This window comes from Corticium candelabrum, chromosome 10 (genome assembly GCF_963422355.1).
Source record: "Corticium candelabrum chromosome 10, ooCorCand1.1, whole genome shotgun sequence".
NCBI lineage: Eukaryota > Metazoa > Porifera > Homoscleromorpha > Homosclerophorida > Plakinidae > Corticium > Corticium candelabrum.
Window position 1 is genome coordinate 7,759,490 of NC_085094.1, and position 20,915 is coordinate 7,780,404.

At 44.8% G+C, this 20,915-nt stretch overlaps 1 protein-coding gene across 1 annotated transcript; it reads left to right on the forward strand.

Annotated features, from left to right (window-relative positions):
• The first annotated feature begins 14,994 nt into the window (after positions 1–14,994).
• On the forward strand, positions 14,995–18,417 carry LOC134185406 (uncharacterized protein K02A2.6-like). Its single transcript, XM_062653185.1, has 2 exons — positions 14,995–15,017; positions 15,061–18,417. The coding sequence occupies exons 1-2, from the start codon at positions 14,995–14,997 to the stop codon at positions 18,413–18,415; spliced, it is 3,378 nt and encodes a 1,125-aa protein (XP_062509169.1). The 3' UTR covers positions 18,416–18,417.
• The last annotated feature ends 2,498 nt before the right edge of the window (positions 18,418–20,915 follow it).

Genomic DNA, 20,915 nt, shown 5'->3' on the forward strand with positions numbered 1-20,915 from the left:
AGATACTCAAACAGACGACAGACTTGCATACAACATTGTCAGAATTGAAAGCAATGCTCACGTCTCACAAAATCAGAATCAATGTCATGAGTTGCAACGTTTCAAGCATGCCTGTCGCCTTCGTTCTGTAGATGGATTGTGGGGCACCGTCTGTGACGATGGATGGGACAGGCTTGCTGCAGCAGTCGTGTGTCGCCAGCTCGGCTTCGGTACAGCAATAATGGCAGTCTCGAACGGCCGATATGGTTCGGTCGACAACGACGTTCCGATTTGGATGGACGACGTTGCCTGTAACGGACACGAAGACACAATACAGGTTAAATGAACAACAAGAAAGAAAGGAGTTTGAGTGTATGTAATATTTAAACAACTTGTTTGGCTGTCACAGGATTGCACCCATGTGACAGCAAGTGATGCAAACTGTGACCACAGTGAGGACGCTGGAGTCGTTTGCTGTAGGTTTGAGTTTGTCTGCATCATCCAGTAGCTTGATATTGCAGTATGTGCGTTGTCTCTTCTAGATCCTTCCACAAACGTGACCTTCAACGGTATGAATAGTCTATCAGTGCATGCTGGCATGCACGTTCGCTGTAAGTAAATCTCTGAAATGTGTCCTTGCAGTGACGGTCAGATTGCGAGGAGGAACGGTTGAGAACGCCGGACGCGTGGAAGTTTTCCACGGTGAGACATTCTGTTCGCACTCCCTTGTCTCTTCTCTCTTCTCTCTTTTCAATTGCGCCTCTCCAACTGCAAACTTTAAAGACGCGCATCTAGGGTCATACACACTTTTGTATTAAAGCAGAATTCCTTGCAAGACCAGCCTATAGCTGAAAGGGCTTCTACTAAAATATATTCTATCCATAACTATGTATTGAACAGGCTATATTAACCATTTGAAAGTAAGTCAACAACAAGAACAACAACAGAAGGATATCCATCTCATCTCATCTTAACAGCATCACCGGGATCATCTCACCAAACAAGTGGAGAGATTCTGGCAACTATAATTAGAAGTCACAGTTACAAATCCATCTACACAAATACTACAGGAAATAGAAACACGACTACTCTGATATTTCATATATTGTTAGACATCATGAATATACAATGCAAATCCAAAGCAATACAACAATACGTGTCAATAGAAGTGAATGTGTCTTTTCAGAATTAGAAATCTTCTGGAACACCTATGATCCAGTCAATGACTCTTACAACATATAGTATTAAGAGCCAAAAAAAGCTACACCCCTAGTGGGTTCCTACAAACTGTCTATATCTATATACTATCTGTCTATATCTATATACTATCTGTTATGTTGATGAAGACTTGTACACAGAATGTAGGGTAATACTCAGATATGTTACAAGCTAGCAACTAATGTAGTAAACAAAACAGTGTGATACTTGCTACTTATCTATATTACCATAAACCACAAACGTTTCGTATACAGACACTACATTTCCTCCCCACTAAAACTACAAGTCTCAACCCAGTCTATTTGAGAACTTTCTGGTTGTCGTGAAACGACGTAGAGGTGGAATGTGCGTCGCAGAGGTCTCTGTCGTGGTAGGAGTACTCACAGTAAAGAGCTCTCAGTTAACAGAGCAGTCTGAGTCTGTTGAGCTTCATGGCTTGCAGCTGTGCCATGATCACACCCAAAGTCAGACAGATCTGCTGTGGTTTCTCACTTCCATCTTGTTGAGGAGATAGTACGCCTTTCGAACTGTTGGTAGATCCAGTAAAGGTATAGCAGTTTCAGGTTCTTCTACCATTTTTCCTGTCTCTAGAATATGGTCTGCATGTCTACCCCATACTATACCATTGGCCATTTCCAAACGGTAAGAGGTACGGCCAGTTCTTTTTAAGACTCTTCGGTAGCACCATTTTTCACGACCATAGTAGTTCCTTGCCAATACAGACTGCCCCACTTTAAAAACTCTAGACTTAATATGAGCATCATGGTACTTTCTTTGCTGTGCTTGTTTCTCATGAACTGCCTTCTTGATGCTAGTATTAAGTAATTCTAGTCGTGTCCAAAGACGTCTTGACAAAAACAGCTCGGATGGTGATATACCAATAGTGGAATGAGGGATGGTTTGATAATTTAACAGAAACCGAGACAACTTTCGATACAGAGTTCCCTCATCACATTGGTGAGCGTTCAAGGCATTCTTGAGCGTTTGAACAAACCGTTCGGCCTCACCATTAGTAGATGGGTGACGTGGAGCACTGGTGATGTGTTTTACTCCATTCATCTGAAGAAATTCCTTGAATTCTTGAGAAGTCAATTCTGGTCCGTTGTCTGAGACCAATTGCTCTGTAATTCCATATCGGCTAAACAATGATCTCAAAACTTCGATATTTTTCTTTGACGTTATTGATTTCATCGTTATAACTTCAGCCCGTTGGAAATGGGCATCAATAACAACGAAAAACATGCTGCCGAGGAAAGGTCCTGCAAATCTATATGTATCCTTTCCCTCGGTCGAGTAGGCCATGCCAAGAATGTAATGAAGCTACTCTTGGTGCCTGGCGATTCAATTGACAACCAGCACAATCTCTGACAACCTGCTCAATCTGTCTGTCTATTCCTGGCCACCGCACATATAGCCTAGCCAAACCCTTCATGCGTACGATACCAAGACGACTTGTATGTAGCTCCTTCTTGATGTCTGGCTGTAATGATGCTGGAATCACCAAGCGGACACCTCTGAAAAAGCAGCCATTATCTACTGTAAGTTCTTCCTTGTTGACAAGAAAGGAGCGCAGCTTAGCATCAATTGATTCAGGCCATCTTCTCTGGGAATAACGCAAAACCTTGCTCAAAACAGGATTACTTGCAGTCTCTTCCTTCAGCCTTGCTGCTGTGACAGGTAGCTTGTTGATCTGTTTGACGTTGATGATATAAGCAGCAGCAGCTTCACTCATTTCCTCTTTCCCCCTTACACTGGGCATTGGTAAGCGTGACAGTCCATCAGCGTTGCCATGCTGAGCTGTGGGCTTGAATTGTATGTCGTAATGGTATGCACTTAAAGTGAGAGCCCATCTTTGCATCCTCGATGCAGCTAATACAGAGACTCCTGTCTTAGGTCATAACATGGTTGTTAGCGCCTTGTGGTCGGTTACTAAAAGAAATTTCCGTCCATAGAGAAATTTGTAAAATGTCTTGACACCAAGTATAATTCCAAGCGCTTCCTTCTCAATTTGGGCGTAGTTTTCTTCGGTCTTGGTCAATGACCGGGAAGCGTAAGCAATAGGTCTCTCTAGGCCATCAGGCATGAGCTGTGCAACCAAAGTGCCAATTCCATGCCTTGAGGCATCACACGCTAATTTCAGTGGTAAAGTAACATCATAATGAGTGAAAACATCGGCTGATGCAAGCCTGTTTTTCAATCTGTCAAACGCTTGGGCTTGGTCGCCAGACCATTTTCATTGACAATTCTTTCTCAATAACATATTCAGAAGACGAGCTACGTTTGCTAGGTTAGGTATGAATCTGCCATAACAGTTGACAAGGCCCAGAAATGACCGTAAGTCCTGCACATTCTTTGGCGTAGGGGCTTATAGCACTGATGCTACTTTACTGTCGGTTGTCTCCAGTCCAGCAACGCTAATCATTTGCCCCAAATAATCAACTTCTGACATCATGAATGAGCATCTTTTCTTCTTCAATTGTAACCCATGGCTCATCAGCCTGTCCAAGACTTTCTCAAGCATTTCATTGTGCTCTTTTACACTAGACCCACTAATCAGAGTATCGTCAAGGTAGCATGCAACGCCTGCAATTCCTTGTAGCAGCTTGTCCATTATCTCTTGAAATATAGCGGTAGCTGATGGAATACCAAAGGGTAAACGAGTATATTGAAATAGACCCCGGTGTGTATTGACAGTTACAAATTTCCGAGACTCCTCGTCCAAGAGAACTTGTTGATACGCATGTGCTAGGTCTAGTTTAGAAAACATCACATCTCCTAATAATGTTGCAAACAAATCTTCTGGATTTGGCAAGGGATGTACATCAACCTTCAGAGATGGGTTCACTGTAACTTTGTAGTCACCACACAGACGAATACAACCGTCTGGTTTAGGAACCGCAACTAACGGTGCAGCCCATTTACAGCGGCCGATACGTTCAATGATACCAAGTCGAGTCAACTTTTCAAGCTATTTATCAATGACCGTCTTCAATGCAAAAGGTACTTGCCGTGATTTGAGGAACCTTGGTGTAGCTCCCTCCTCCAAGGTTAAATGTGCTTTGTACTCCTTGGGTGTCCCCAATTCATCTCTGAAAACTTCAGCATACTTCTCTAGGAAAATCTACAATAAACTTCTCTTTTGCATGCGCTTGATTCCAGGCCAATCAATTCGGATTACATCTAAACAATTATGGCCAAATAGGGGCGTTTCCTTCCCGGGAACCACAACAAGCGGAACGTGAGCGGTCTGGCCATTGCAACGGAGTGCTAGTATGGCTTCACCCATGACTCTAATACGCTCTCCCGTATAAGTAGAGAGATGCTGCTTTGAAGGCTCCAATTTCACGTGAGGGAGACGCTCTTTCCAGGTGGTCTCAGAGATAAGAGATACGACAGCGCCTGTATCTGTTTCCATTTCAATGTCCACACCTGCAGTTTTAGCTGACATCATTAGTGATCCATCTCTACCACCACGGCGAATTGTGAAAAGCTGAAGATCTTACTTCTCGGTATCAATGTGGACGTTACTGGATTCCACGTACTTGGTCACGTTTGGCTTTCGTGGTGCGCGACAAGCTGGACTAATATGCCCTCTTTTGTGGCATTTGTGGCATGAGACGTCCTTCCACTTGCAATCTTGTGAAAGATGACCACGCTTAGTGCAGCGGTAACATGGGTCTCTCTTGCCTGCACTGCCACCTGCATTACGTTCGCCGTTCATTCCATTGCGGGTGGACTTGCTTCCACTTCCGCATTCCAAAACGTGTTAGTTGTTTCGCCCCATCGTGAGTTTCCCCACCCCTATTGGCGAGTCAGTCAAAACATCGCGCATCTGGGTAGATTGGCGCACCGCCCCTTCCATACTGTGGGCGATGGCACTTGCTCTTGTCAACGTGAGTTGATCTTCCGTGAGAAGCTTCTTCTGACTGTTGCTGCCACGTAGACCGCAAACGAAGCGGTCGCGCAGCGCGTCAACTAAAAAGGCGCCCAATTCACAGTGTGGTGACAACTTCCGTAACGCCGCCAAAAACTCTACAACGCTCTCTCCATCACGCTGACTGCGATGACAAAACTTAAAGCGCTTCGCGATGACAAGCGGATGTGACGAAAAGTGTGCTTTTAGGGTAGCAAGAAGATCCTCCAATTCAAGTGTCGCGGGAACTTGCGGATGCACCAGTGTACGGAGTAATTCGTACGTCGAGCTGCCCATGAGAAATAGAAAATTGCGGATCGCCGCTCCTTCTCATTGGCCTTGACGCCACTAGCAAGAAAGAATACTGATAGTCGTTCAGACCATGACTGCCACGTCGTAACTGTAGGATCAAACGGCTCCAAGTATCCAAGTGTAGGAACTGCATTCGCCATCCTCGTCGCCAGTTGTTATGTTGAGAAAAACTCGTACACAAAAGTTAAGGTGATACTCAGATCTGTTACAAGCTAGCAACTAATGTAGTAAACGAAACAGTGTGATTCCTGCTACTCATCTATATTACCATATACCACAAACGTCCCGTATACAGACACTACTCTATCTATCTATATCTATACACTATCCACCTATACGTATCTATGTAAGACTTATCAGACTATGCCCATAATTATTGCCTAGAAAGCAACACGTACCAATATTGGTCGCAAGCCAGGGCCCTAGTGTGCCACGCACTGTTGTGCATTTTATGTTGCCATACATAAATTATTCATGCTGATCTGATGTGTGTCTGTAGGTGGGATGTGGGGCACTGTCTGCGACAACGGTTGGGATCTTGTGGATGCTAGGGTGGTGTGTCGTCAGCTCGGGTTTTCTGACGCAATCCTCAGTTTAACAGGAAGCTCTTTTGGAGAAGGAAACGGCAGCATATGGATGGACAATGTTGAGTGTTCAGGAGTTGAACCCAGGCTTGAATACTGCTTTTCCTCAGGATGGGGAGACAATAGTTGCGACCATACGGAAGAGTCAGGAGTTATTTGCAGTAAGATGCCACAAAGACGTGCCTGTCTGTGTCTGTCTGTCTGGTTAACTATTTTGTTCTTTCCAATAAATGTGTAGGAACTATGGCCAATGACACTTTGTCTAACGGTATGACGTCTGATGCAGTGGTGTAGCGTAAGTGTGAGAATCTGGTGGTAATAAGACAAGCTCTAGTCCAAACCCTGTCATATACATTGCATACCTCTAGTTTGAAATTATCAACGCTATCACAGCTCATCATACCCATAGGCAAACATCCGCTCATGAACGCTAGCAGTTTGTGATTGGCTGTTCTTTTATTAACTCTGAGCACGCCTGCGCTAGGGTTACAGTAATACCGCTGTGGACCAACAACCGCACAATAAAGTGTTAATTAGCGTGCCAGATGTCAACAATCTCTCGTGCGAGTCAATTTGTCCAGCTCTTTTTTCACGCTCTTTATGTGGTGTAACTATAGCAAGTACTAAAGTCTATTCCCGAATAGGAGAATAGGTGGGGGAAAACCTGTATGGCCTGAAGCAGATGTTCTAGCGAGTTGATTCCAACATCATTGGAAAGCTCACAAGGAGGTTCCAGATCAGTTAATGAATACGGTAATTAGTTCTTTATTACAACACAAATGCGAACTTCCTCTATGACACGCGCTTGGCCTTGCCCTACTCTGCCATTTACACTAGGTGTTAGATAACTTCAAAGTCACCGCTATGACGCCCACTACTTGAAAGCTGACGCGGACGTACTTTGAACTATGGACTGATAAGTAAAACAGCTGTAGCGAGCAACCTTATGTAGTTGAGGCATTGGGTGAAGCTTTGAACGTAAGTTCATAGCTAAACGTTTCTATACTGGAACCTGTTATTCCACTAGCAATAATTAGCTACGCCCATCTCGGTTCTTCAATTCCTTATCTATTAACCACAGTTCCCACGTATTCTCCTATTCGAGAATGGACTTTAGTAGAGTAGGTGTTCCTAATTGTGGACACTCCCCGTCAATTTGAGTTACAAACGTTCTCTCTCTGGTAACTTGCAACGGACGTACGCACCAATGTCTAATCTTTGGAACAATGCCTGTACGACTAGAATCGCACAACGTCTGCTAGCGCACTAGAAAAATATACGGGATACGTCTGTGAACAGCCCAAACGGCGGTGAATCCTAATTGTGGAAATATTTTCTCCACCACAGTAAGCGACTGGGTCTGAGTAACAGCTGGACTAGATACCTGAATGGTTTCGGTACAGGCTGGTATTTTGGGCCGCAATCAAAACCATGTTCTGTTGTGTATCACCACGATTTACCTGCGAACTGTTTGCACCTACAAGGTTCCTCCCATCACGTCCACAAATTCGAGGTATACGCATCGATCTTTTGTTGGATCATGAAAGTGCCCTGATGTTAGTTAAGCAATTATCGAGTACCTTGGTAAAGTTTTGAGCCTAGTTACGTTGACTGTAACGTGCTAAAGATGCGCATTATATGCATGGAGCGAAAGTGTATTCATTCATACTAGATCTAGACATCAGTAATCCACTGACAATCTAGCTGTTTTCACTGCTACTACATCTGGCCACCATAGGGTATGAAATAAGAACAAACAAAGTAGGTGGAATGTCAATATCAGCGACATTAGCAATCCAGTCAGAATTTGATTGCCTTCACTGCTACTAGACCTGGCAACAATAAGACACATATTAAAAACCTACAAACTCACCTTGTCTGATATCAATAATTAGCTCATCCAGCAACGCAAAAGATGCTAGAACCACAGTTTACAGTTCAGAAGTTCATCTAGACATGATTGATCGTCTCCTGCATTGTATCGTAGACAGAACGCTTGGTTTCTACAAAATTTGAAAGACACGACGCCATTTTACACAGAGGTGATACACAACAGAACATGGTTTTAATTGCGGCCCAAAATACCAGCTTGTGAGGCAACCATTCAGGTATCTATTCTTGTTAATCAGGCTCAGTGGCTTTCTGTAACGGAGAAAAAATGTCCACAATTAGGATACACCCCGTGTCCAGGCTGTTCACAGACGTTATCCCGTATATTGCGCTAGTGCGCTAGCTGACGTTGTGCGATTCTAGTCGTGCATGTACCATTACGAAGCCTAGACACTGGTGCGTTTATCGGACATGTTTCACTGTCTTTTCGTGCAGGCTACCAGAGAAAACAGCGATTGTAACTCAAATTACCAGAGAGTGTTCACAATTATAGGTACAACGTCTTACAGAAAGACAGCCAGCCGTTTCAGGTCCATCGCGTGTCTGTTCGCAGGGGCGGATCCAGGATCTGAGGAGAGGGGGTGCACGGACATGAAACGCTAGACCACACCCATTTCAGGGAAGTAGTATAAGGTGAAAGTAGACTTTGCAACCAAAAATGACGGTAGATCTGTTGTCTCGATGTTGACTGCAACCATCAAAGACAAGCAGTCCACTATGGGGGCGAGTCAAACAGCTCAAGCGCGGATACAGGAGTTAAACGGGGGCCCGGGGTACACAGAGTCAAAAGAGAATTTCTTCAGGACGGTACGAAAATTGCAGTATAACGTGAAGCAAGTAGTTGTAATATATTCAAGGCAGATCTCTCACATAACTATTTAACAAACAAACCATTGCTAACAAAACTCGGACAGCTGAAGCCGCCGTGGGTTTCGCTTTGCAAATTCTTCCACGACGGCTTCAGCATCACACGGGATATCCCGGTGAACATGGAGCAGCGTTAGGCCATTCAAGACATATTGGTCGAGTGGTTAGCACTCTGGTTTGCTAGTCCACACCGACTTACTTTGTAGAGTCCGGTCGTCTGTCCTCCTCATCCAAGCGAGGCCGCTTTGACACAGAGCCAAAATACTTCGTGAGAGTCTGAGACTGAGGGTTGGAAGGACGACTACGGGAAGCCATGTCAGACTTTACAGTACAATGAGCCTGTCACAAGAACGATCATCTCTAGTAAGCCCGTAATAGGACAGCATGCAGCAACCACGTGCTGTCACTTACGGTTTGCGATCGACCCCACGCTAGGACACGAACACTGCACGTGGCAACGTATATACGGGAAATACAAACTCGCGGTTCCACGCAGCGACACAGTGCGCAGTTCACAGTTGTCAGTCAGGTTGTCAGTCAAACACGAGATGGACACGTGATCGATAATCTTCGCATTAGCTCGTACTCTGTACCCAGACGCAATTCTTCGTGCACCCACATATTTCTGCTACGTGAGTGCGCCGCAAGAAAATGGGTATGGAACTTCGTGGCTATCTAGACCTTCCTCAAGACTGGCGGAGGGGGGGTGCACGTGCACCCGGTGCACCCTCCCTATATCCGCCCCTGGTTCGTCGCTTTGTGTCCCGTGCGCTGAGTTTCTCTACCGTACGAGAGACTGTGCTTGTGTCCGCAAATAGGCAAACAAAAGGTGAATCTATCAATTCTCTGAGAAAAACAGAAGTGATGACTCGACAGCTAAGTGTCTAACTGTAGTGAACACAACTCAACATATATTTCTAGTGCTCGCGCCAATAATCTACAGAATCCGGGAACACGGCTCTACCTCGGATTATGTTACTATGCAACCTGTCTCTCTAATCTACTACATTGCTTCCCCCAACTATAGTCACTACTCACTACTACAAGTCTAGTCTGTCTGACGGTCTGATCACGTTGTTTGATCGTCAAAGTTGTACTTCCCCAGCTGTTGATCCGGTTGGTTGATCATCTGGTTGAATGGTTTCCGGTTGTGGTTGTTTATCGGAATCTGGAGGTGGTGGTGCTTCTACATCCTGTTTCTCTGACCTAGTTCCTTGCTCACGGGTTCCTACTTTGGCCTCCTGTTTTTTCTCAGCAGTTGGTGGTTCTCTGTGTCGGATTTGATCCGGGTGCTTACGTACTATCCATTGGTGTGCCAATTGACATCTAAATGACAATGGCCCAGTCGCCTCCACTATTTTGGCAGAAATCCAGGAGTCTCCCTTGTTATGATTCCGAGCACAAATGGTGTCTCCTGCTTGTAAAACTCTGTCCCGCGCCGTTCGATCATGGTCTTCCTTTTGCCTGGCCTGCCTGTCTATTAACCGTTTCTCTAGCCCTGACCTGACCAAGTCCAGGCGAGTCTTGAGTCTCCGTTCCATCAATAGTTCTGCTGGAGATACTCCCGTAGTGGTGTGTGGTGTTGTTTGGTATGCAAACAAAAAACGACTAATCCGATCTTCCAAAGTACCCACTATCATTTTCTTCACTCCAGCCTTGAATGTCTGGACGGCACGTTCTGCCAGACCATTGGACGCTGGGTGATATTGTGCAACCTTGATATTTTGGATGCCATTCTGCCTCATGAACTCCGAAAACACTCTGCTGGTAAAACACGGCTCGTTATCCGAGACTACCGTGTCTGGGAGTCTGTGTTGAACAAAAGCTTGTCGCAGTTTACCTATCGTCACCGACCCTGTAGATGCCTGCCCTGTGTTGTAAACCTCCATCCACTTTGAATGTGCATCCACTACTACTAGGAACATCGACCCTAGAAACGGTCCTGCATAGTCCACGTGTACTCTCGACCATGGTTTTTGGCCACTCCCATGGGTGTAATGGCGCTGAAGGAGGGTTTGTGCGGTTCATTTGGCATATTTTACATTTCCTGACCAGCTGTTCCATCTCTGCGCCAATGCTTGACCACAAGACCACACCCCTTGCCAATCCTTTTATCCTAACAGTTCCTGGATGGGCCTCGTGAAGCTCTGTCAAGATCCGTCTGCAGCATGCAGACGGTATCACAACTCTGGTTTCCCAAACTACACAGTCAGCATCCACAAGCAGTTCGTTACTTCTTATCCTGTATGAACGTACATCTTCTGCTACTTTTGTGGCAAGCCTTCTCTAACCCATGTTCGCACTTGAGACAGTACTAGGTCGTTGGTGGTCCACCATGCAATCTGTGTAGCTGTGACTGGAAGTTTCTCCAACTGTTTCAAAACGAGAAGCATTGCCTCCGGCTCGCATGTATGGTGTGGTAGATCTGGTAGGGTCACTCGACTTAGTGTGTCAGCATTGTTGTGACTTTGCCCTGTTTTGTAGCGAAAGGTATATTGATATCCCGCCAATAGTAGCGCCCATCGTTGAATCCGTGCCGAAGCCGTCACTGGAATGCTTCGTCCTTCGCCAAGCAGTCCCTTCAGTGGTTGGTGATCAGACAAAAGTTCAAAGTGTCGACCATAGATGTAACGGTAGAATTTTGAAATTCCAAACACGATTGCAGCCCCTTCGCGGTCATTCTGTGAATAATTGTTTTCAGCTGGCGACAGCAATCTCGATGCAAAGGCAATGAGATGTTCATTCCTATTTTCAAGCCTGTTTGACAAAACGGCACCTAGTCCAAGAGGTGAGACATCACATGCCAGCAACAATGGTAACTTGGTATTGTAGTGTACCAGTACCCGAGAAGATGTCAACAATCTTTTCGATTCTTGGAAAGCCTTGTCTTCATCCTCTGACCATTTCCATGTTGCTCCCTTCTGTAAAAGGGCATGCAGCGGTGCCAACACTGTCGCTCGATCTGGAAGGACTTACTCTAGTATGTCAGCATTTCAAGGTACGCCTTCAACTTTGATATTCCTCGTGGTATTGGTGCATCTTGAATGGCCCTCACCTTTTCCTCCGTGGGGTGTAATCCATCTTTGTGGATTCGATGCCTAGATACACCACAGAATCCTTCATGAACTGACACTTGTCTTGTTGTAATCTCAACTCAGTTTCTCTCAGTCTCTTTAAAACTTTTCTCAAGTTTTCCATGTGCTCAGTCTGACACTCCCCCGTTATCAAGATATCATCAAAGTATACCAAGACGCCCAACATGTCTTTTAACAAGCCTTCCATGATCCTCTGAAATATGACTGGAGCCGAGGCTATTCCAAATGGTACCCGGTGATACCGAAACAGTCCTTTATGCTTGTTAATGGTTGTCAGTTCTTGGAACTGTTTCTCCAGACGTAACTGGTGGCATGCTCGGCTCAGGTCTAGTTTTGAGAATGATACCCTCCTGCTAACCGTGACAGCAAGTCATCTATGTCCGGCAATGGGTGTCGATCAACTTCCAATATGGGATTTACTGTTGTCATGTAATCTCCACAAATCCTTACTGTTCCACTGGATTTCACTACTGAAACGATTGGTGTGGCCCAATCTCAAAATTTTACTGGGCTAATAATACCTGCTGATTGAAGCCTGAAAGATTCTTCTTCCACTTTCTCTTTCAGTGTATATGGCGCCTTTCGTGCCTTATGAAAACGTGATGTTGCTTGTGACTTTGTGTTGAGTGTGGCTTGCATACCTTTCAGCTCTCCAAGGTCATCCTGTAAAACCTCTCTGTTCTCTTCTAACAGCTCCTTTAGGCTACTGTGTGTGCTTAGACTGAACAGTGCCTTTCAATACACCTGTATGTGTCGTAAACAATCTCTAACCAGCAAACTGGGTCCGTTTCCTTCCACCACGTATAACTCCAATTGTTTAGGAGGGGCTCTGTCTGCCCCTGGTACCTTGGCCTTGAGAGTCCCCTACACTTTAATTACTCTGCCCCCATATGCTCTCAGTATGATGGTACTCTCCCTAAGAAGTGAAGAAGACGGCCCCACATTGTCTTGTACGTTGTGGCACTAATTACTGTCACTGTTGCTCCTGTGTCAATCTCCATTGTCAAGCATCTACCATTTATTTTCACTTGTGTCGTCAAGGGAACAGCTTTAGGTTTGCTTACAGGGTATATGTGTTTCAGCTCTAAAGATTCTTCTTCGTCATCCTCTGTCTGTTCCACCTGATTTGTGGTTTGCAGTTTTGGCTGTGTTTTCATAATCCGACTGGCTTTCTTGCCTTGCCCTTTTGATCTACAGACTTGACTGAGGTGTGCCACTTTCTTGTATGCCAAACATTTGGCTTCTTTGAACCTGCATTCAGTAGGAGAGTGTTCTGACCGTCCACAACGATAACAGGTTTTGGGCATTTGCAGTTGCATTCGGTGTACAGCCGCTGCACCCTCCGCTTCTTCTGTCGTGTCAACAACTTTGGACGCCATTATCTCCCGCGCATTCTTTCCTGCCGCTTCTGTAGCGCGCGTTATTTACAAAGCCCTCGCAAACGACAACTCCTTTTCTGCTAACAACCGCCGCTGTTTGCGCTCATCGTCAATACCACAAACCAAACGATCGCGGAGCATCTCGTTCAGTGTTTCTCCATACTCGCAAAACTTGGATAACGCGCGCAACGCGGACACAAACTCTGCAACTGACTCACCCGTATGTCGGACTCTCGAATTGAGTCGCAGTCTCTGTACCATAACCGAAGGCTTGGGGTTGTAGTGGTTGGACAGAGCTTCGCTCAGATCTGTAAAAGACCTTTCTCTCGGTTTGGCGGAAGCCGTCAAGTTGTGCAGTAACTTGTACGTGCGTGCGCAGACTGCTGACAGGAAAATTGCCTTCATTTTGGACTCATTCGTGATGCCGTTGGCTTCGAAATAGCACAACATTCGTTCCTCGTATTGCGGCCACTCGTTGGACTCCGCATCAAAGGCGTCTAGCCTGCCGAACGCTGCCACAGGCATTGGTGTAGCTGTTGCTATTCCACTCGCTGTGGATTCGTCCATCCTCGTCCCCAATGTAGTGAACACAACTCAACATATATTTCTAGTGCTCGCGCCACTAATCTACAGCACCCGGGAACACAGTTCTACCCCAGATTATGTTACTATGCTACCTGTCTCTCTAATCTAGTCTCGAAATTACTGCAATATAGATAGGTAGACCTGAACGGAATCTAAATGACTCAACTACTACTAACACGAATTGTCTTAAATAGGTGGTGTGCACGTGCATGCTAATCACATGTACTTGTCAAAACTGTCAATCTGTAGCAGCGCCGGATTCAGGAATTTATGAAAAAGGGGTTCACCGTTAGCAGTTATTTATAGCATTACTAATTTTCTCTTCTTTATAAAAAAAATTATATGAAATTATTGAACCACGCCTATTGGAAAAGAGAGTGTTCTAACTCCCTGAACCCCCACTCTGGATCCGGCCCTGTGTAGTGTGCACGTGCAAGCTAAATTTAGAACAACAGTTCTTGACTTCTGGCACATTAACAGTTCTTGACTTGTGTCGCAAAAGCCATGACACTCCGGGCCGGCATTTGGTAGTATGGTCGTGTTTCACCGGTAGTTCCAATAGATATAGGAGGTTGATAAGTCCAGAGATGATTTTGTGGGATGGAAGACGCACTTTAGCAGAATGAACATTACTATCTCCTACCACAATAGTCTCTTCAATTCTTTCCATCATCCAAGTACCACGCAGAGTGTCTTGTTCTTTAATAAGAACTATTTTGCCTTCTTGAGGCACTGAGTCAATCGCAGACCTAAGACCTTTGTGTCTTAATGGCAATGTTTCCCTTAATCTCAGTATATGCCAATGATCCCAAAAGATGTGGAGTCGTTTCTGGTCTTGTCTCCATTTTCTTTCCAACGCGTAGAAAGTGCCCCTATTAGGCTGTTATTCCTCATCATTCACATCTTCAATAGTAGGTCCAGGTACTCCGAGATGTGCGTGATGAGATAAGAAGTGAGCAGGAGTTAATGGAAATTCTGATTCAAAGTCTTCAAACACGTATGTCAGAGGTCTTGTGTTTATAATAGCTTCGATTTCTGTGAGAAGAGTTGCCAATTCGTCCCAATCAAGTAGTTTTCTCCCTATCGACTTTCTAAGTGCTCGTGAGCGGCTGGAGTAGCAGAGGAGACGGCAAATGTGGTAACTGTGGGTTCTCGGTTCACAAGGGTTCAACATGCCCAGCATCAACACAGACCTGTAGAAAATGTGGGAGAATAGGACACTACGCACGTTGCTGTAGGTCAAAGAAACAGTCACAGATCCAGGAAGTTGATTGTGGCAATGAGCAAGGGGTAGAGTTGGAGACCGTTCGAATCAATGTTGTTGGTGGTCAGTCCAGTACACTCGAGTATCGCCAATGCGTTTGCGAGTTAGCTGGTGTCAGTTTGTCACTTGTTATTGACTTGGGGGCGAAGGTTTCAGTGCTGTCAAAAAGGTCATATGATCGATGGTTTTCTTGGAGTAAGCTGGAACCAGCAAATCGAAAGCTAGTTGGTTATGCAGGATCGCCAATAAAGGTGTTGGGAAAGGCAAAGCTACCAGTCCGATACCGGAGATGTCAATTAGCAGAGTTTCCATTCTATATTACAGACAAGGGGACAGACATACTAGGTCTCGACTTGTTTGATGCCCTGGGATTTCAAATTTGTTGGGATCCAGAAGAACTAGGCAGTCATAGTGTACAAGCGGTTGACTTGCTCAACGATGGAGTTACTAAGGGAGGTTGGAGTCGGAGATGGCCTAGGGTGTTCAGTGGATTGGGGAAAGCCAATCACTTTGTTCATTGCCCGTTAGTGAACACCACCGTACCACCGATTATGCAGCCACTTAGGAGATTGTCACTGGCTCTACGAGAGAGGGTGGCAGAGGAGTTGGATCGTTGGGAGAGTTTGGATATCATTGAAAAAGTGGATTCATCCCCATGGATCTCAAATTTAGTAGTTGTATGGAAGAAATCAGGGGCAATTAGACTCTGCGTAGACCTTCGAAGAGCCAATCAGGCAATCATACCTGGCAAGCATCCACTTCCAACAATGGAAGACATAGCGGCAGAGTTTTATGGATCTACAGTATTTTCGAAGCTGGACTTAAACCAGGGGTACTTGCAAATACCTTTGGCAGAGGAAAGTCGCTTTATTACAGCATTTGTAACACATAAGGGGACTTACCAGTTCAAGAGAATGCCATTCGGTTTGGCATCGGCCCCAAGTGCCTTCCAGAAAGTCATGGTTACGGTCGTAGCCGGAATACCAGGAGTTGCTGTCTACATGGACGATATTGTCGTTCATGGGCCAGATCGACCAAGTCACAATAAGAGACTGAATGATGTGTTTCAACGACTACAACATCACAATTTGACACTAAATGTGGACAAGTGCACTTTTGCAGTTAAGGAAATATCATTTGTGGGACACAGTATTTCGGCGAGTGGTATTCGTCCTCTAACATCTAACATAGAAGCAGTTGAAAGACTGAAAGAACCGACATCAGTGACAGAACTAAATTCATTCCTCGGTATGACAAATTACTACCTCCGGTTCGTGCAGGGCTATGCTGATATCTCTTCTCCTTTGCGGTGCTTATTACGGAAGGATGCCCATTGGGAATGGTCCACTGAATGTCAAACGGCATTTGACAAATTGAAACAGCTTGTCACATCAGCACCAGTTCTTGCCCACTTTTCATCCACAGCGGACACCTTTGTGTCGTGTGACGCTTCTGGAGTAGCTATTGGGGCAGTATTGTCTCAAATACAAGATGGACAGGAACGTCCTGTGGCATATGCGTCCCGTGCGTTGTCACCAGCAGAGCAGAAATATGCTGTGGGAGAACGAGAGGCATTGGCCTGTGTGTGGGCGTGTGAGAAGTGGCATGTATTTTTGTTTGGACGACCGTTTGTACTTCGTACCGATCACCAAGCCTTGGTATCACTGCTATCTGCGTCAGGAACAGGTCAAAGGCCATTACGATTACACCGGTGGACAGAACGGCTGTACAAGTATACATTCCGCGTGGAATATCGACCTGGTCATTCCAATCAAGTTGCTGATCTACTGTCGAGGTCACCAGCTCCAGCTGAGAATTCAGCATGGGACTCTGATGATGTGGAAGAATGTATATTATTGTTGAGCACATGGAGCCCGGGGGTACCCTTGGATGAAATGGAAAGGGAGTCAGGTGCAGATGCAGAAATCCAAACGGTTTTAAGGTGCATCCGGGAAGGATGGCACGATGTCAAAGGAGAGTTCCGTCCTTTTTGGAATGTTCGACACGAGTTGGCACCTGTGGGTGGAAAGTCGAGTTGTCTGATGAGAGGGAATCGAATAGTCGTACCAAGGTTGCTGCAGAAACGGGTGCTACAGCTAGCTCATGAGGGTCACTTGGGGGTTGTTCGTATGAAACAGAGATGCCGAGAGTTTGCCTGGTGGCCTGGGATTGACCGCCAAATTGAGCAAATGGTGAGAGATTGTGAGCCCTGCCTTGTCAGCGGGAAGTCTCGCCAACCTGTACATGCTCCATTACAACCTACTCCTTGGACAGCGGTACCGTGGCAACGACTTCAGGTAGATATCTTTGGAGAAATTCAAATAGCAATGGCTCACCAGCGATACGCTATTCTAGTTCATGATCTGGGATCAAAGTGGCCAGAAGTAAGACTGTGCTCACAAGTGCGGACGCAAGAGGTTGTGCAGTTTTTGGAAGACCTTATTGTTAGGTGGGGGTTTCCTGAGTCGATAACAACGGACAATGGACCTCAGTTCCGGTCGTATGAGTTTCAGCAGTGGTTACGAGAACGGGGTATTCGCCATATTCTCACACCACTGTATCATCCAAAAGCAAATGGAGGAGTCGAAAGATTCAATCAAGTGCTTAAACAAGGCCTGAAGACAGGGTTGTTGGAAGGACGTTCAGTGGAGAGTTCAGTGCAAAGCACATTGTTTAATTACCGGTCTACGGCGCATTCACTTACGAGGAAATCACCAGCAGAAGTTATGTTGGGCCGAAAGCTTCGGCAGCCCTTATCCCAGATGATTCCTAGGCAAGATAAGAAGGGATCACTTCAGCTGAAGAATGCGGACGAGGTCGTGGCAAGGAAACAGGCAGCGATGAAGGCATATGTAGATCATAAAAGGAGAGCTAGAGCTTCGTCCTTTTCTCCCGGAAGTTGGGTAAGAGTAAAGCGTCCGCTAAGAGGCCATAAGTTGAAGTCGCAATTGTCCGATCCAGTAGAAGTCTGGTCAAGGGTAGGGAAGGACACTTACCTGCTACAAGATGGACGTCTGTGGCATGCTGACCAATTAATTGCTGTGGCGAAGCCAGCTGGTGTTGCAAATACAGCTGCAGTACTCAGCTGGACTGAGGGGGAAGAGGAGATCTCAGAAGACATGACAGGAAATCAACACGATGGGGGAAATGTCGAAGTCGAAGGAGAGGCAGCAAGTGATGCAGGCACTGCCCATGATCATGAAAATGAGACAGAAACAACAAGGCCAAAACGAGTGAGGACAAGGCCCAAACGCTTCGAAGATTTTGAGGTGGAATATGCAACTCGATTAGAAGGGGGAGAAAATGTTGTGTTTGTAGATGCTTGCTAGCATACGGGGACTGGGGTTTTGCGGTAGATAAAGGATGACTGAACCGGTGTTTGAGTCAGTGTTAGAGTAGCGGCCGTTAACGTGTGTTGAATAGTACATTGAGTGAATACACGACACTCTGAACACTTGTTTGATCAGTAAATATCTTGAAGACATAGTTTCTTGTGTCTCCTTGCTCAAAACGCTCCAAATTCTCTTCTGTATAAATCTTACACAGTAGCTTGTCACACGAATTAATTTCTGGAGAGAAGAAAAACGCTTCTCATCAATTCGGAAGGGTGAATTGTCACATTCATTCAATCCTAAGCCAGCTTTACACTTCTTTGTAAAGTTGGTAGCAACGTACATTTTGTTGAACGTATTTGTCTCTGACCCAAGATAGTTCAAAGTCTGAGTACTTACTTCTGGAACATTGTAGTTTGGCCACGAATTAACAGAAAGGGTCAGCCATTCTGGTCCGTGCCACCATAATCGAATTTTCTCCAACTCTGAAGCAGACATACCTCTTGTCGCAAAATCTGCTGGATTTTGATTTGATGGAATATAGCGGAAAACAGAATTGCTTTGTCGTGTCTCCTTGATTCTGTTGTCAACAAAGGTTGATAACGGCTTGGGTGTTTTCAACTCAGTGTAGGACGTACTGAGAATCAGTAAATACTATTAGTTTAGAGTTCTGAAGCTTCAGCTGATCTTTAACAAAGTTTCCAGCTCTGTCTCCAATCACTGTTGATAGTAACTCAAGTCGTGGTAACGTAAGTTTTTTTTCTTTCTTTTGATGTTCTTCGTTTGCAACAGCTGATTGAATCGGAGTCAAACGCATTTTTGAAAACACAAGATTCACTTCGATAATCTCTCCATTCTTGACAGAGAGATAAACGGCTGCAGCATAAGATTCCAGAGAGGCATCATTACATACCACTACCTAACAATAAGAATCTTTTCCAATCCTTCCAAATAATCTTGGAATTTTTAAGGTGGAAAGAGATTGAAATTTGTTGAAAATTTGACTCCACTAGTCACAATGACGAGGTGAAAGTTTCTCATCCCAGAACACATTGGCTTTCCATAGTTTCTGCATGAACACCTTTCCATGAAGGTCACAGGTGTAATTAGTCCTAAAGGATCGTCGATTCGTGCAATATCCTGGAGAATTTCTTGTTTGGTAGTGTGCTGGTCTGACGGTAACATTCGAGATTCGAGAATAGTCAGTTCATCATTCAAGGTATTCCATGTTATTCCTAAAACCTTGGCTGTGCTTCCCTTTAGTTTCAGATCATCAGGTATAAGTGACAAAAATTCGAGTGAATTAGATGTCCATTGTTGTAAGTTCATAGTGGCTTCTTTGAATATTTGCCTTGCTCTTTCAAACAGTTGATAACCATTAGGAGGAGAATCTGCTCCAACTAAAATGTTGTCAACATATATGTTATCAGCAACAGATTTAGCTATTGAACTTCCTTCCCTTTGAAGATGAAATTTCAGAGTTCCCTCTAACAGAAAGGGACTGCAAATCAACCCAAATGGTACTCTACAGAACCGGTATGTTGGTCAGGTTTCATGACGTCTTTAAACCACAAAAACCTTGTAACGTCTCTTTCCTTTGACTGTATTTCAATTTGAAGAAAAGCCTCTTCAATGTCAGCTAGAACAGGTATCTTGTAAGTTCGAAATCTTAGCAGAAGACCACATAGATTCGGTAGAAGAATCGGTCCTCTGTGTAAACACTCGTTGAGACTCTTGAGTTCCTTTCTTGGTTTTGAAGATCCACCTTAAACAATTCGTAGTTTGGTTGTTTCCTTCGTTGGGGTTAAGACTGGATGATGCGGCAAATAGTGTTTTGCAGAACTTGATTCAGTTTCAGTTAGTCTTTCAATAATTCCTTCGTTCAATAATTATTGATCTTTTATAACTTGGTCATAGCGATAGAGAAGTGATCTATCATTTTGTAGTCGTTTGGCTAATGATTTCATTCTTCCAAAAGCTAGAGAAAAGTTATCAGAAAGGTAGCATTTGTGTCCTGATTTCCATGGTCACGTTATTTGATATCGTCCATTTTGAAACAAAATGGTTGTATTAATTAAAGCGTTCAAGAGCAACATCATCATCTTTGGTGTATGGAGTGTCTTTGATTCCAATAGCTTCAAGACTCAAAAAGTCTTCTAGACTGTTGTGTTGTATTGTCACTGTGTCGGGAACAGAGTGGAAGTCTAATTCAGAGATCGCCTGACTCATTTGAGTCATCACATAACAGGTATGGATACGTTTATTGTGGTCATCAACTAGCTCGGGATACTTGCCTGTGAGTAAATATCCAAATTTTGATGGAATCAAAAACATTCCCAAAGGTAGAACAATTTTTTGGCCATTGATGAATTGCCAGAAACAGTCAGCTCCTATCAATATGTCAATATTAGCAGTTTCAGAAGTTTCAGGAATTGAGTCAGCTAGACATTCGGGGGAAAGAGCCTTGAGAAATTGAATATCGGAAGACTGCAGTGGT